The sequence below is a fragment of the Elephas maximus genome, chromosome 22, assembly GCF_024166365.1.
Source record: "Elephas maximus indicus isolate mEleMax1 chromosome 22, mEleMax1 primary haplotype, whole genome shotgun sequence".
Classification (NCBI taxonomy): domain Eukaryota; kingdom Metazoa; phylum Chordata; class Mammalia; order Proboscidea; family Elephantidae; genus Elephas; species Elephas maximus.
Window position 1 is genome coordinate 33672549 of NC_064840.1, and position 15688 is coordinate 33688236.

Sequence of the window (15688 nt, forward strand, 5' to 3'; positions counted from 1 at the left end):
TTAGATGTGGACCTTGTGCCCTGGGGCTCAGACAGGAGGACCTGCATGGTCACTGGCAGTGACAGTGCTGTGGGACCAGGGCTGGGGCAGGGGAGTCCAGGAGGCTGGGGCAGGATCAGGCACACAGGTGCAGGAGGAGGGGAGTCCCAGGCAGCAGCCTCTGCAGCAACTTAGCTGCACTGAGTGGGGGCTGTGCCCAGCACCATTCTCAGCTGGCTCCTCCGTGGACCACTGAGCCACCAGGTGAGGGCTCTACTTGGCCCCAGTCATGGCAGGCACCACAGAGCTGTCACACAAACCAAGTGCAGGTCACACTGAGGAGTCTTTATTTCTCTGGGACACACAGGGCTACAGATGCCAATGGAGGGATGAAGACCAGAACAAGAACAAAGCCTGGTGCTTGGGCAAGGTCAGGAAAATGCCCAGTGGAGTAAGAAGGTGCTAGGGCCTCCAGCCTCCACTCAGCCCTGGGGCAGACAGCAAACAGGCTGTGCTCACTCTCCCTTGTACTCAGCATCCTAGCATTTGGATAGGAACACTTAGGCAAAGGTGAGTGGCAGGCACAGGCAAGTTGGGAAGAAGGTGGCCAGATGTCAGGAAAATGAGCTCCATGCAGCTCAATGCTACCTGTGGCAACAGCAAGACAGGGCTGCCCTCCCAGCCAGGTTGGGCAGTGGTTGACTGGTGGGGACCCCACCTGGTCACAGGGTTGCCTTCCCCATCTCGCATCCCCTCTGCTGCAGCTTCCGGATTAGTTCCAGCAGGTTCATCTGCAACGTCAGCTCCTGAGGTACAGAGGGGTTCCCCTGTGAGGGCCGGAATAATACTGTGCTCCTGTGGTCCCAGCAAAGGCCTCAGAGGCTGCCTTTTCCCAAGGACTCAGAAAGAGGGACTAGGGCCTAGAGGGTGCCAGGAAGTGAGATGACTGGGCTGACTTCTGGGTGAAGGGGCAGAACCTAGGCTACGTACACCCCATGGTAGGGCCTTCAGTTGCCCTGGCTCAGTGCGTACGGGGCCCGGGCTAGGTGGGAACACCCCTGTGGCCAGCAGGCTCACCCTCCTGTGCTCAAAGGCGGGGGCACAGCCCCATCCTGGAGTCTCACTTCAATGCCCCTATCCCCCAGGAAACCCTGGGCCTGTACCCTTAGTGACCAGCAGTAAAGCCTCAGATGGAATTGAGCCTTTGGTACCAGCATCACCTGGTCAGGCCAGGGCACTGACCTGTGGGTTCATGGTGACGTAGAAGCCGGTGACACCCGCCTTCTCCAGTGTGCTCTGCTGGTCCGCCACCTTCCGGTCCAGCTCCAGGACGATCTTCTCGTCCATAGTTCGCTGCTCCTCACGGATCCGATGCTCCACCGCCTGTCACAGCAAGGGTACCCGAGGGCGGCTCGGGAGTACTCAGCCCTCTACCCACCAACACTCACTGCTGGCCTGCTACCTTCTTCCCCAGCCCTCTGGCCTCACTGGTACCAGCCTTGAGACTACCAATGGTGGCCTTAACCATGCCTAGGCCTCTTCTTCTCTCCTCAGCCATACAAAACCTTGCAGAAGGGCTGGGCAGTAGCCTGCCCTCCTCACACTGTCCTTTGCCCTCTAGGAGACTCCTGCCAGGTGTGCTTCTGGTGCTGATCCATGGCTTGGGCCACCTCCTCTGGGCTTCCCTGCACTCCCTGGCTGCCTCACACACATTTCTGTGGGCCACCTGCTCTCTTCCATGTCAGTTATACACCAGTCCCTGGGTTGACCTCGAGCTCCTTAGGTGCAGGGATCTGTATGACCTAAGGGCCTGGCACTGGTCAGATGGAAACAGAACTGGGAGTCGGCAGGCAGGGGTGGATGGGCCTCTGCCTGACTGGCCCTGTCACCACCCCACTCTTGCCCTTGCACCCTCAAGGCCACTGGGGAGGTGGGTGTGGAGGAGGCCTGGGCCTGCCACATCATCCCCTCACCTTAATACCTGCTCTGCCATGTGCTCTGTGCAAGGCCCCAATCGAACAGGAGCCACTCTCTGGAGGAGCAGAGAAATCACAGACAGGTACTCTATTCCACCCTGTCCCATGCCCCCACCCGACATGGGATCTTGAATGCTATACCCGACAGTAAAGAGCCATGGACTCACCAGCCTCCAGCTGCCTGCCCCAGGATACACCCAGTGCAGCCACCCAGGTCTGAAGCCACCCTTAGTCCCTCCACCGTGGTGCAGTCAGCAGAGCCCATGTGGTGCCTGTGAGAAGGCGCCAGGCCCTGGCCACTCCGCCTGTACCCCTTACCTCCAGCTCACGCTGCTGTGCTGCCTGGAGCAAGGGCAGGTTGTGGGGCTGGCAGGCCTGCTGGGCCTCCTCGTGCTTCTGCCGCAGCACCTGTCTGAGCACTGGGGAGGGATGGGAGGGCCCCTGAACAGGTGGTGGTGGGGGGCAGGCCCAGGGCACGCCTCATTCCTTGGTGCCCACCCACGCTGTCCAGGCGCCAGCATCACGCCACAGAGCAGCCAGGCCAGAGGGGAAGATGGGAAGCCTAGTGGGAAGTAGGCGGGCACTCCCTGCATCAGAAAGCTGGCCAAAACTCTGGTTCGCACCGGCCCCCGATGCTGCCCTCACCTAGGGCAGGGCCCTTCCCCAGAGGGACAGAGGTTACCGGGGGAGGGAGGAAGGGCCAGCAGTTGTAGCCCAGGCACAGAAGACCGAGGGGGTGGGAGGAGGCACACTGGGAGAGAGGCTGCAGTCTGGAGGCTTCTGGGCTCAGATGGCCATAGGCCAACCGTCCCATCATTCACAGGTACCCACAGAGATGCCCAGAAACCACCACCCCAGGCAAAAACCTGGAAAAGGAGAAGGAAAGAGGGGTCACTGTTCAGGGTGGAGAGTAGCTGCCGCCCACTAAGGGGTGTAGTTGTTTTGCCCTTCAGGAGGGACAGAGGCAGCCACGCCCCCATGCAGAGCTCCCAGGCCCCTCAAGGCAGCCAGAGCGGAAGGATGGGCAAGGACCTTGGGTGGCCCAAGGATGGGTGTGGGAGAACCCACCACCTCACACTGTGTGCATGCCAGGCCTGCCGGAATCCTGACTGCACACCTGGGCAGTGAGACCCAACAAGAGAGAGACACTCTGCAGTGACAGGAAAAGCAAACCTCTGATAAAGTCATCACTCAAATGAAGATGATGCAGCCTTGATAAACGAGATGGTGATGCCACCCCAGATGACAAGGGGATTCATCAAAATAAAAATGATGGCAAGAAAACCCCAAGGCAAGAGCAGATGGAAGTCTGGTGTCCTATGAGCCGAGACAGGCTCAGTGCTGGGGAATCTGTGCTGCTCAGAGAGGGATTTACCAGGCAACGCTCCGATGGTCCCCGCTAAACTGTGTCAGATACAGACCTGGGCAGAATTGTCCTGTCTGACAGGAATAGACAGAAGAGAAAGGTTTCATGGGATGAAGAGAAACCACCAAGAAAAGAGAATATGGAAGATCATGCGCCAGAGCCCCAGACCCATAAGTGCCAAATGGCTAAATCTCTGTGGTACAGAGAGGTCCTCAGCTGTTAGAAAACACAAAACCCAACACTCTGGTCCTGGCAAGAGACCTCAACTTACAGCTGTTCTTGGGAGGGTCTGTGGGGTCTCACTGCCAGCAGCCTGGCACTGACCGTGCCCACAGCCTCCACTTCCTTTTTCTTGGCATTCTGTGCACACCTCAACTACATTTATCACATTAAATGTGTTTTAATCCAAGAGCCACCCTCAAGACATCTCCATACACAGGGATGAGAAAGAGACTCCTGGTTAATACTTCAGCTGCTAATCAGAAGATCAGCAGTTTGTGTTCACCCAGAGATGCCTTGGAAGAAAGGCCTGGTGATTAATTTATGTACGTCCAAAAATCAACCACTTAAGACCCTATGGAACACAGCTCTTCTCTGATACACCTGGGGTTGCTATGAGTTGAAACAGACCTAACAGCAACTGGTACCGGTATAGTCGCCGGTTACAATGTGTACAATATAAAGGCAAAATGAAAGGAAACAGACAAATGCAAGGACCTTTCGGCTGCTTTGCTCCATTTATCAAATGTTGCCACAAAGCCCAGGTCAATTCCCAGCTTCCACTGGCTAAGCAACCAAAAGGTAAGAAGGGTGCTGCACCTGCTTCTGGGGTAGAAGGGACTTAGTAATGACCAAGGAAAACAAAGAGAGCCATTCACCACCAGCTAAATCAGCTAGGAGGAAAAGGCGCTTGCCCATTGCAAAACCAAAACCAAACCCATTGCCGTCAATTCTGACTCATAGCAACCCTATAAGATGGAGTAGAACTGCCCCATAGGGTTTCCAAGGAGCACCTGGTGGATTCGAACTGCCAACCTTTTGGTTAGCAGCTGAACACTTAACCACCGCTCCACCAGGGTTTCCTGACTATGGCTGCGGCACCAAGAACAGGCCTGATCCTTCTGAAGGACAAAGAGCAAGGTGTACAGAGTTTTCAAAAACACCCCACTAAGAGGAACCAGGGCTCCATGGAGAAATGGCAATTCCAAGGACAAGAAAAGGTGTGCCTGAATGAACACCTTCCCATACCAGAAAGTAAGAAAGTGCTCAAAGAACGATGGGGACGCGTCCAAAGGACAGGCAGCTGCCTGATGTTCTCTCCTGGTCACACATGGTACAACTTGAGCATTAAAAAGGATAATCAGACATGTTCTTCAGATTTCTGAAGTGTATGCATCTTACACCTCGAAAAAAAAAGATTTAAAAAGACAATCACCCAAACATTTAAGGAAGAAACGATACCAATTGTACACTAATTCTTCCAGAAAACTGAAAAGAGACTTCCCAACCCATTCTGAGGCCAGCATTACCCTGATACCCAAATCAGACGAAGAAAGAACACGAAAACAAAACGCAGATCAATACCCCTCATAAACACAGAGGCGAAAATTCTTAAGATTTTAGCGAATTGAATCTAACGTGTATAAAAAGGATAACATATCATGACCAGGTAGGATTTACCTCAGAATGCAGTTTATCCCACAAATTAAAAAATCAATCAATGCAATTCACCATATTAACAGAAAAACCACATGATCACCTCAATAGATGCAGAAAAAGGATTTGACAAAAACCAACATCCAGTCCTGATAAAAACACACTAATCCTAGGGCCAACCAATATTGGCTGCCCCCACGGGGGCGGTGGGGGGGGGGCCCAGTATCACTAGGAGGAATTTTTGCCACGAACATTTAACCTGGATCTAATCAGGCCTCTGATCTGCCTCCCAATTTACAGAAAATGCAGAGGATGAAGGAACAAGTTAAATGACACATTAGAAGCCATCTGACAGATCCAGAAGGGGGGCCTTCTCCAGGAAAAATGCCAAAATAATGTTGGAAGACTGTTCAACAAGAGAAACCAAAGTAACCAATTGCAATGTGTGAACCCTGACTGGATCCTACTGTTAATGTGACAACTTGAAACAAGTTAGGAAATGAGACCGTGGACTCAACAGTCAGAACACACGCTAGACGAGCAAATTTCACAGGAGTCTATCTGAGCGCTGTAGTTGCATAGAAGAGTGTTCTTGTTCTAGAGCCATGGTTCTCAACTGTACCCTCCCAGTGTTGTCTGGGGACATTCTTGGTTGTCATGACTGGGGGAGGGAGCGCCACCGTCACCTAGTAGACAGCCCAGGGATGCTGGTAAACATCCTACAATGCACAGGCTAGCTCCACCACAAAGACTTCTCCAACCACAAGAACTCTGGTCTAGAGGAATGCTGAAGATTCAGAGATTAATGGTCAAGCGTTATGATATTCTTATATGTTTACAGACGTAAAGAAATATGACAACCTATTCATATCGAATCCAGGTAGAAAGCATATGGGTATCCATCGTATTATTCTTTCAACCTTTCTAAATGCTTGAACTTTTTTTTTTATATTAATAAGTTGAGGGAAAATAAGAAAGGTGGGAAACCTGACGGAGCTAGGTGACCTGCCTTACATCCCTTGCAGGGAGGGTCCCACGGTCCCCAGTATTCCTGGGTAGGGACGCCTGGGAGGGGCCAAGGCTCAAGAAGCACTGGCTGAACTTGTGGCTCAGATGGGGAAACGTTTCAGGTGTCACACAGAATTCGTGGGAATTCTAAGCGCAGCCTGAGAGGGATGTCGCCCCAAAGGACGCGCACAGTCCTAGACTGACGCTCATCCACTGTGGGGCAGTCAACGGCCACGCGGGCGGCAGTCCCCCAGGTCTGTCCCGTGGGGTGTCCGAACACCAAGAACTTGGGCCATCCTGTGTGGCAGGCGGTGGGGAGCACAGAGGAGTCCGAACAGGGCGTTTCTGGACGTTATCCTAAGACAGCAACTAACAAAACTGATGAGACTCATCTGTCACCAAAAAAGCGTTATCAAAGACTCCGCGCCAGAAATTGGGTCAATTTAATGGACCTCTTCCGAGCGACGCCCAGGGAAAGGCTGCCCGCCAGGCTGGCTCATCCCGAGAGTCCTCTTTCCCGGGGAACCCCTTGCGTGGCCCGCCGCCCCGCCCGCGCACCTCGGTGGTCGTTCTGCAGACGCAGGCGCTGGTTGTACAGGCTCTTCTCGGTGAGGTGCTGGATCTCCAACAGCCCCTGCACGATCTCGAACACGGTGCCGTCGAGGAGCGCCAGGGCCAAGTCGCTGAGCGTGGTGTAGGACAGGCGCTGCTGGCAGGAGCTACGAACAGAGGGCGCGTGAGCGCGGAGGGGCCGCGGGCGGGTCGCCTAGGCCCGGCCGCCGCCCACCTCGCCCCGGGTCGTGCACCTGGGAAGCTCCTTGACCAGGCTTTGCAGTGCCGACAGCAGCTGGTAATGTCGCTCCTGCTGCCGGGCTCCCTCAGCCGCCTCCTCGAAGGCGCCGGAGTAGCGCTCCATTTCTCCGGCACCCAGCCCGCCGCCGGCCACAGCGACGCGTCGCGTCTCTTTTACGTCACTAGAGAGCGCATTACGTTCCGCGGCCCGCCAGGCCGAAACTCGCCCCGCCCCTGCGCCGTCCGGAACAAACTCGCCCCGCCCCCGGCCCGCCCGCCTCGAGGACCGCCCTCCGCATCTCCCAGAACGTGGCTCGCCCCGCCCCCAGCCCGCCCAGAGGCTGGCCGCGCCTCTCCGCTGAGGTGTCCAGGGGATTCCCGCATCGTTCTCTGCCGTTTCCCTGCTAACCCCCTCCGCGCCCTCGGAGTTTGGATTCACCGACTCGGAATCCCGACTTGTCATGGAAGGCCCCCTCGCAGCAGGTGGGCGCGCCCATGTCTTCGCAACGTGTCAGTCCCCGCGTTCCTGCGCGGGGCGGGGTCGTGCTGTGCATGCGCTTCCCACCGACCTGGGGCCGCTGCGGCTTCTGCCTGGCAGTTCCACAAAGCGCGCTTGGATCACGGAGCCTATGGAGTCCCAGCTTCGCCAGTTACAAATGACCTTGAGCCATTCACGTCACTTCTTGGGGCTCAGCCTGTTTTACAGGGAATAATAAAGTACCCATTCACTGCACGCTTGTGAGGATTAAGTGCCATAGAGTCTGCAGCTTACCTTCACCATTGCCACCTCCAGGTATGCCGCGGGGCTGGGCTGAGCCCCAGGGACACGGTGGAAGGCCTGGGATAGGCCATCCCTAGGTCAGGGCGACCACCTGGGTACCGGGCCAGTGAGTCTAGGAGCACTAGCAGAGGCAGTGCTGGGAGTGCCTGTGCCCGGGAGGGCCTATAGGGTTCCCAGGCTCCAGGAAGGGAGGGAGCCCCAGGCGCTGCAATTCCCTGGCCATGCCTTTCAATTGCCTCCTCTAACTGGACATCAGAATAGAGAAAAATACCTCATCCAGCCTTCAGAATAAATTCCCTGGCATCTACGATTACACTTTCTATAAACTACAAAAAACTACTGAATAGCCTGTGGGCTCATGGGGTCGGGGAGAGAGAAGATTCCCACCATAGAGAAGTAGCATCATGCCAATAATGTCTCAGTGGGAGGAGGTCCAGTTCTGGCCAGAATGAGGAAGGGGCTGCCATACAGCAAAATGTAAAAGCAGGTAGAACTACAGACAAAACAGAAAGAAGACTTGTGTGACAAACCTGAGAGAATGGATCCAACTGGCCAAGGGATGGTACAGCAGATCCCTTGGAGCAGAGCTACATACTGACTTGCTTGGGGGCTCTCTAGGGTCAGATTCAAGAAGTGGAGCAAGCCTGACTTAGGGCCACCCCCAGGGTGGTCCCTGTACACAGTAGCTCTGTAAGGGGGAGAGGGAGAGCTTGCACTCGAGAAGAGGAAGAGACAAGGGGTGGTGACATTCCTGAATAAGATGGTCCCTACGTAGTTAAACTTTAAGCCAAGGAAATGGTCCCTATAGAGGTCCCTAACTTGATAAGGTCCCTAACTTGGTAATTAAACCTTAAGGCAAGGAAATAGTCTCTATAGGGGTCCCTGTCTTGGCTGTTAAACACTAACAGGGAGAGATAAGAGACAAGAAGGGTATAAGACCCTAAGAAAACGACTGTCGGGGCTTTCAGACTCTCCCTCTGGCCAGCCCGCTCTTTTCGCTCTCTGGTCAAGTGTACTTTCGTACTGGGTTTAACTAATAAAACCCCTTGCTTGGTTGACACTCTTTGTCTTAGTGTTTGAATTCTTTCCTACACTGAAGACAAGAACCGAGGCTATTCTCTCCAGTAACAGCTCAGCCCCAGGAGGGCAGTGACGAGGTCAGGATGCAGGACAGAAGGAAGAGAGGTGGCCCAGCAGGGAGCCATCAAGACACACCTGGACGTGTGGTGGAGGTCGGTGGGTCTGCATGTGTCAATCCCCAAGAGCCTTAGCAGATAGAAGTAGTCATCACCTCTGTACCTTGGGTCCCTGTCCACCACTGGTCCCAGTCTAAGGCTAGGCAGTGGGTGGCACTAGGTCTGTCTGGCCCTCCTCACCAGGACTGTGGCTGTGACAAAAGACCACACTGGAGCTGTCTGGCTGGGATAGTTGGAGACTGAGTCTCCATCTGTGGCTGTTGTGATCACCTAGCCCTGTCCAACCCCCAGCCTGAGTCTGGACTTCATGTCCCCAGATTACCTGTTCCTGAGGCTCACTGGCTGGAGGCTTGTGCCAGCTTCTGTGCCGGGCACTGAGGTTCCCAAGTAACATGACACAGGCCCCACCCTCAAAGGGCTTCTAGCCCTCAGTTTCCCCATTCAGGAAGGGTGCCGCGTGAAGCCTGAAGTCTGCACAAAAGCTGCCCTGTGCAGTTGGATGAAGACAGGGCTCTTCAGCTCATGCCCACTTGGGGGGCCTGGGACTCTGAGTGTTAAGCATGGCCTAAGCCCTTCCCAGTCTTACTGGCTGCTCATGCAAGGAGGCCCCTCTGCCACCCTTTGTCTGACCTGAACCAGATCCCCCACCTCAGCAGCACCCCTCTCCTAAGTGGATATGGGCAGTAAGTCATGCAGGCATGGGTATCTCTGGGTCACCAGGGAGGGCCTGGTCTGGAAGGAGGTGTACTGATCTGCCAGAGCCCTGGGGGTTGAGTGTGCAGGACTGGGGGCTGGCATGTCGACGTGCAGTGCGCACATACACACACATACCCGTGCACACGGTCCCTTGTGTGTGTGGACACAGTGAGGCCTCATGGCACATACATGGTGGGCAGTGTCCACTGTGGGTCTTCACTCTGCAGTTGCTGTCCCTTGGCTGCGCTTGACCTCCCAAGCCCTCCAAACTGGCTGCTTGATTGTCCTTAGCAGGCAGTGGACATAAGACAGGGAGCAAAGGTCCTGAGATCGGAGGGTGCCTGTTTGAGGAATAGGAAAGAGACTGGTGTGGTTAGAGGAGAAGCAAGTAAAAGAGAAATAGACTATACTATCAGGGAGGTAATAGGGGGTTGAGCGTGGAACCTAGAGACTTAGTAAGACAGGGAACAGAAGGGCCCCCAAATCTGCAAACAAAGTAACAAGAAATGGGCCAGGGCACAGAGACAAAGCCATTCCCCAGAACAATGGGGCAGGGTATTTAAAAATAGCCTGCAAGCTTCTTTAAAGTTGCCATTCAGAAGCAGCTGGAGAAAACCAGCCCCAGGGACATGCGCAGAACTTCCACCTGTGACCCCTGTGTGACCTTCCATCAGTGGTAGTGAGGGGCTTCACCCCGCCGGGGAATCAAACCCAGGAGCAAGAGACTGCACAGGTATGACACCCCGTAATAAGTCCTGCTACGAATCCCAGAGGCCTCCAGGACAGGAGCCATCTTGGAAAGCTGCTGCACTCGCACCTTAGTTAACATATCCCTGCCAGTGTCTATGAATAAATGTGAATCTTTTCCCAACCAAGAACTTTTAAAAATCCAGGCCTGTCTTTTGTTCTGTGAGACTGGGATATGCGTTGCTGTAGGCCCTCCTCATCTCTGCTTGCAAGCCCCTTCAATAAAGCTTTGCTTGTGTGGAAAACTCTACGTGCCTTACCTGCTCATCCTTGACCAGTGAGAGGCAAGAATCTTATCCTGGTAACAGACATAGCAGTGGCACCTCAGTGACTGAAGTGTACTGATGGGTGGTGTCTCTGAGTCTCTGGATGTCAGACTGGTTCAGAGTGACTGTGGCATGTGTTGGTGAAGGCTTCCAGCCCGTGAGGATCCTCTGTCTCACTGTGTATCTAGTTTGGACCCCCATCTCTGCCTGTGTGGTTGGCAGCGTGACTGGGTATGTTTGGGCAGGTGCTCTAGAACCTGTGATGTGAAGGGGTGGGTGACTCCGAGTATGAGTGCGTATGTGTCTGTGCGAATGTCATGGATTGAATTATGTCCCCGCCAAAATGTGTATCAATTTGGCTGGACCAGGATTTGCAGTATCCTGTGGTTGTCCTCCATTTTGTGATTGTAATTTTATGTTAAAGAGGATTAGGGTGGGATTGTAACACCCTTACCCAGGTCACATTCCTGATTCAATGTAAAGGGAGTTTCCCTGGGGTGTGGCCTGCACCACCTTTTCTCTCTCAAGAGATGAAAGGGAAGCAAGCAGAGAGTTGGGGAGCAGCACTGGGAGCAGAGCCTGTCCTTTTGGACCTGGGGTCCCTGCACCTGAGCAGCTCCTTAACCAGGGGAAGACTGATGACAAGGAATCTTCCTCCAGAGCTGAGAGAGAGAGAAAGCCATCCCCTGGAGCTGACACCCTCAATTTGGACTTGTAACCTACTAGACTGTGAGAGTATAAATTTTTCTGTTAAGGCCATCCATTTGTGTTATTTCTATTACAGCAGCACTAGATAACCAAGGCAGAAGGGGTGTGTGACTCTGTGTGTGTACACGTGTATGTGGTTGAGGGCTTCAGTGTGTGTTTCTCGTATGGTTCTTTGTTGTGTGTGCCTCTCTTTGTCCATTTTTTGTACATCTTGTTGTGTGTAGGAAAAGTCTGCTGTGGTGCCCTGTATGTATTCACAGAAGCCACACAGACCAAGGCTTGAAGTGCAGCTGATTTGAGCCTTGGCAGAACGTCCAGGGGGTGGAAGGTCTGTGAGGAGCTGCTTCGAAGCCATCTCTCACTGGACCCGCCATCTCCACTGGACACTGTCACAAGACAGTTCCTCATTGCCTCTCTGGTTCTGATGACAGGTGAGGCTTGCTGCCCCAAAGCCTGAAGTCAGAGCTGCAGATGATAAAGCCACTTTGTGACGATCTAGAACGGGGATTTGTGCTGTGGTCAGTTGGGTGAAGACAAGGCCTTTCAGCTCATGCCTACTTGAGGGGTATGGACTCTTTGAGTGTTCAGCATCCCCTAGCCCGCTGCTTGTGCCATGGTCATCCTTTTTGGAGTATGGGACTAGGACATGGGGACAAGGACCTTGGGCTTCTCTTCCTTTTGCTACATAAGTCATACTCTCTCTGAATCTCAAAGTTGCTTGTTGTATCTTTACAGTCAGGCCTTGGCCTTGGCCTGTCTTGTGTATGCTTGACCAACGGGGTGCCCAGTATGGAGCCAGTAGAGTTCCTGTGTCTTTTAGAAGGCAAAGGGCTCAATGGGCCAGGTCAGGAAATAAGACAGACCCTTCCCCGTACCCAGATCTGGTAGTGCAGCTCTGGCCTGAGTGGTGAGTGGGCAAGAGGAGGAATCAGGGTCCTCCCGCTGTCCAACCAGTCAGAGACTGCATAGGGTACGCTACCTGTTGATAATCAAGACCTCACCAATTGCCTGTTTTTAACAAAAAGCAGATCGTTACAGAAGTTGTTTAAACCCAAGCCAAACAATCCTCGCCTCCAATTCAAGTAGCTAAAGTTCCTGACATGTTTGTTACTATAAATCCTGACCCTTTTCTTTGTTCCCCAGAAGCTCCAGTCTGATTTTTTGGCTGATGCTTCCCAATTTGCAAATCTATAAACAAAGCTTTTGAGTTATTTCTGCAAATCAACTTCGTGAAAGATTTTAACATTGCTAGTTGTTGTGGCCAAGTGCCCAGTGTCCACGTAATACCAACTTGCCTGGTGCAAGTTGCTCCCTCTGGGGAACCCCTGCCCTACTCCCTCCGATTCCTGGATCTTCCAGCCAGGAAATGATGGTCTCTGGCACTCTCTGTCTATGTTGCTGTTAAAAAAGAGCCTAATAGAGTTCGGGCAAAAAACGCTGTGAAGACAGAAAAAAGTGAGTAACTTGTGAGTAGTGCGCCGGCTGATTCAGTGTATGCATTGTTATAAAAATGTGTCATCTGTAAATTTTCACAGAGTTAGAAAAAGTCCTCTGAGGTCCAAAGTGTTCATTGTATAAATGAGGCCTTTTTTTTTTTTTTTTTGATTGATTGGCTCAGTGACTTTGGCTAGACTGATTAACCCCAACAAAACTCAGGGCCTGCTGGCTGAGTGAAGTATCTTGAAACAAAGTAGGTAAGGTTCCCAACACTAAACCATCTGACAAAGAACAACTGCTGTCTTTTACAAAGTAAAGAACTTTATGTTTCCGGATACAAACACTGTAACTCCTGCAAAAGTTGACCACACTCTACCGGGCTTTGCCTGATCTGCTCCAGCCAGATGGGCTCCATGGGATTATTAACCTCCTCCTTCTGGAGACCCAATAAGGTCCCAATGCCTTTTGGAAAACAAACAGGTGAGACACCACAGGCCAGCTGGCAAGGTGTGGAACAGAACGCAGGCAGGGGACTTGACTGCTGAAGTGTTTGGTGACAAAGGGATTGGTCCTTGACTGTTGTCCCAGCATCCGCCTATGAGTTGCACTGGTGGTTAGAGATAATGAGGGCAGATCTCGTAAAACTAAGGAAAGCATTCTGTGTTTGTTGCTCACCCTTCTGTACCATGAAAAAAAAAAACCAAACCCACTGCCGTTGAGTGGCTTCCGACTCATAGCGACTCAATAGGACAGAGTAGAACTGCCCCATAGAGTTTCCGAGGAGTGCCTGGCGAATTTGAACTGCCGACCTCTTGGTTAGCAGCACGAGCACTTAACCACTACGCAACCAGGGTTTCCTCTGTACCACTAGGAAAGTAAAATTGCTTCTTCTGACCAGTGGCCATGAATACAGGTAAAATATTCCCTGGAGATCAAAGGCGGACAGTAACACAGAAATGTTCCAAGGTCTGCTCTTACAAGGAGTGGCAAGAGACCGTTAGAGATTTGTTTGGACAAAAGCCCAATGAGACTATGGGACTTGGCTCGTCTGGCTAGCAATGAGGGAGCCTTGCAAGTCTACTGAATGAGAAAGAGTGGAAATCACTCACTTGCCTAGCAAGTGACCCCACGTTCCCAGCCACCCTGGCCATGACCACCTTGCTGATGTCATGAGCATGGAGAGAATGATCCAGGCTTGCTTATTACAGCAAGTCTTAACATCCACAATGAAACAGTGTCCCACCCAAGATAAGTTTCTGTCATCTGATAAGCACACATGGACTACAGCAGAAGAAGCTACAACTTCCCAGGGCCACAGTAACCCTAAAAATCGTTGCCGTCGAGTTGATTCCAACTCATAGTGACCCTACAGACCACAGTAGAACTGCCCCATAGAGTTTCCAAGGAGCACCTGGTGGATTCGAACTGACAACGTTTTGGTTAGCAGCCATAACACTTAACCACTACACCACCAGGGTTTCCACTGTAACCCTAGCTTAGGTTTATAATGGAAAATGTGAGTGCCTAGATAAATGAGATAGTTCTCCAGAACCAGACTAACTGGTTTGTTCAATTGGTTCCACCAAGCAGCCAGAGACAAATCTTCTCTTATACTTCAGAGACAGCCTTTAGAAAACTGTCCAGCTACCGTACAACAAACTCCCCAGAATGGTAGCCTGTCCACAAACCCCCTTGCTGAGGTCTATGCTGACCTGACTAGTATTGATTCAACACCTTTGACACCACCTGTCTACCCAAACCTACCCCCTTCAAGAACGAACTGGACTAGGGCAGAGGCCAATGTCCCTCTGTCCCTAAGGGAGACTGGAGGCTTAATGCATTGGTCAAGGTGTGTTGAGGACTTGATGGCAACCAAGGTTTCCAAATCTTTTCAGCCCATTTGGACACTGGGGCTCAAGTCACTGTGGTACCAGGAGGCACTCATGGCATGGCTGGAAAATTACTTCAACTGGACTCGGAAATGACTCTGAGATTCTGCAACAGACTGATTAACTTTGTTGGTGGGACTTCTTGGACCAAGATACACTCAAATGGTTGTGACTGATATAGCTGAATGTTTTGTGGGAACTGTGTGTTAAGAATATATAACAGCTGTCTCATTAGGGGGAGAGCAATTAGGAGTATATAGCGAGGTGTTCATAAATTTTTGTATGAGAGTCCAACTTGATTTGTAAACTTTTACTTACGCACAATAAAAATTAAAAAAAAAAAAAGAACATGTAACACTCTCTTACCTGTCAAGGATGTTCCCAATGGTGAAATGCTACTGTTAGAGTAGTGAGGATGGGCTGGGTGCACAGCCCAGGGTGACGAGGCTTCTGCAGCCCAGTATGTAGTCAGTGCGGCATTAGAGATATGGGGGGGGGGGGGGGGGCGGGCAGGGGAGTGGGTGAAGGGAAGAGAAAATTCAGTTGATCAAGGAACTAAGGGAGGCAGAGATACTTAAAGAAATCCTATTACCTAATAATAGCCCTGTGTGTCCTGCGAAATGAGCCAGTGGCACTTGATGTCTCCCTGTGGACTACTGTAAGCTCGATGTGGCAGTAGTTCCCCTCACACCTGTAGTCCCAGATATAATAAAAATCAAGAACAAAGGCACCTGGTATGCAGTAGTGGACATGTTAATGCCTTCTTTAGCATCCCATCACATTCAAGATGGTCAGAGCCAATTTGCCTTCAAGTGGCTTGGATTACTATATATATACACATATATTTTAATCACACTACCACAAAGCTTAAATTCTCCCATGAGCTGTCACCAATGGACAGGCCAAGACCTAGAAAAGGTTCAAATCCCACCTGATATGTCCAGGTACCATTACATGACTGACAATAGTCTGATTATAAGGGCGAAAGGCAGCATACAGACAACCTTAGATAAGATGGCCCAATACCTGAGCAACAAGAGTTGGAAGATTATTAACCTTACGACATGCAGCAGCCAAGTCAAGTTCCTCGACTACATGTGGGCTGATGCTCACGGAACAATCCCTGTGCCTGTCAAAGAAAACCTGTTGGCCTAAAAACCTCAAGCAACCCAAAAGGAGGCACCGTTTCTG

General features: G+C 52.0%; 1 protein-coding gene across 2 annotated transcripts; it reads right to left on the bottom strand.

Moving 5' to 3' along the window:
• Positions 1–303: 303 nt before the first annotated feature.
• LOC126065587 (protein DGCR6) lies at positions 304–6959 on the bottom strand. 2 transcript variants are annotated; one of them, XM_049865774.1, is made up of 5 exons: positions 6792–6959; positions 6544–6704; positions 2274–2374; positions 1222–1362; positions 304–785 (listed from the first exon to the last, which is right to left on the bottom strand). In XM_049865774.1, the coding sequence occupies exons 1-5, from the start codon at positions 6899–6901 to the stop codon at positions 702–704; spliced, it is 597 nt and encodes a 198-aa protein (XP_049721731.1). In that variant the 5' UTR covers positions 6902–6959; the 3' UTR covers positions 304–701. The 2 variants fall into 2 exon arrangements, with proteins under 2 accessions (XP_049721731.1, XP_049721730.1); XM_049865773.1 differs by having other exon boundaries at positions 304–806.
• Positions 6960–15688: the final 8729 nt, after the last annotated feature.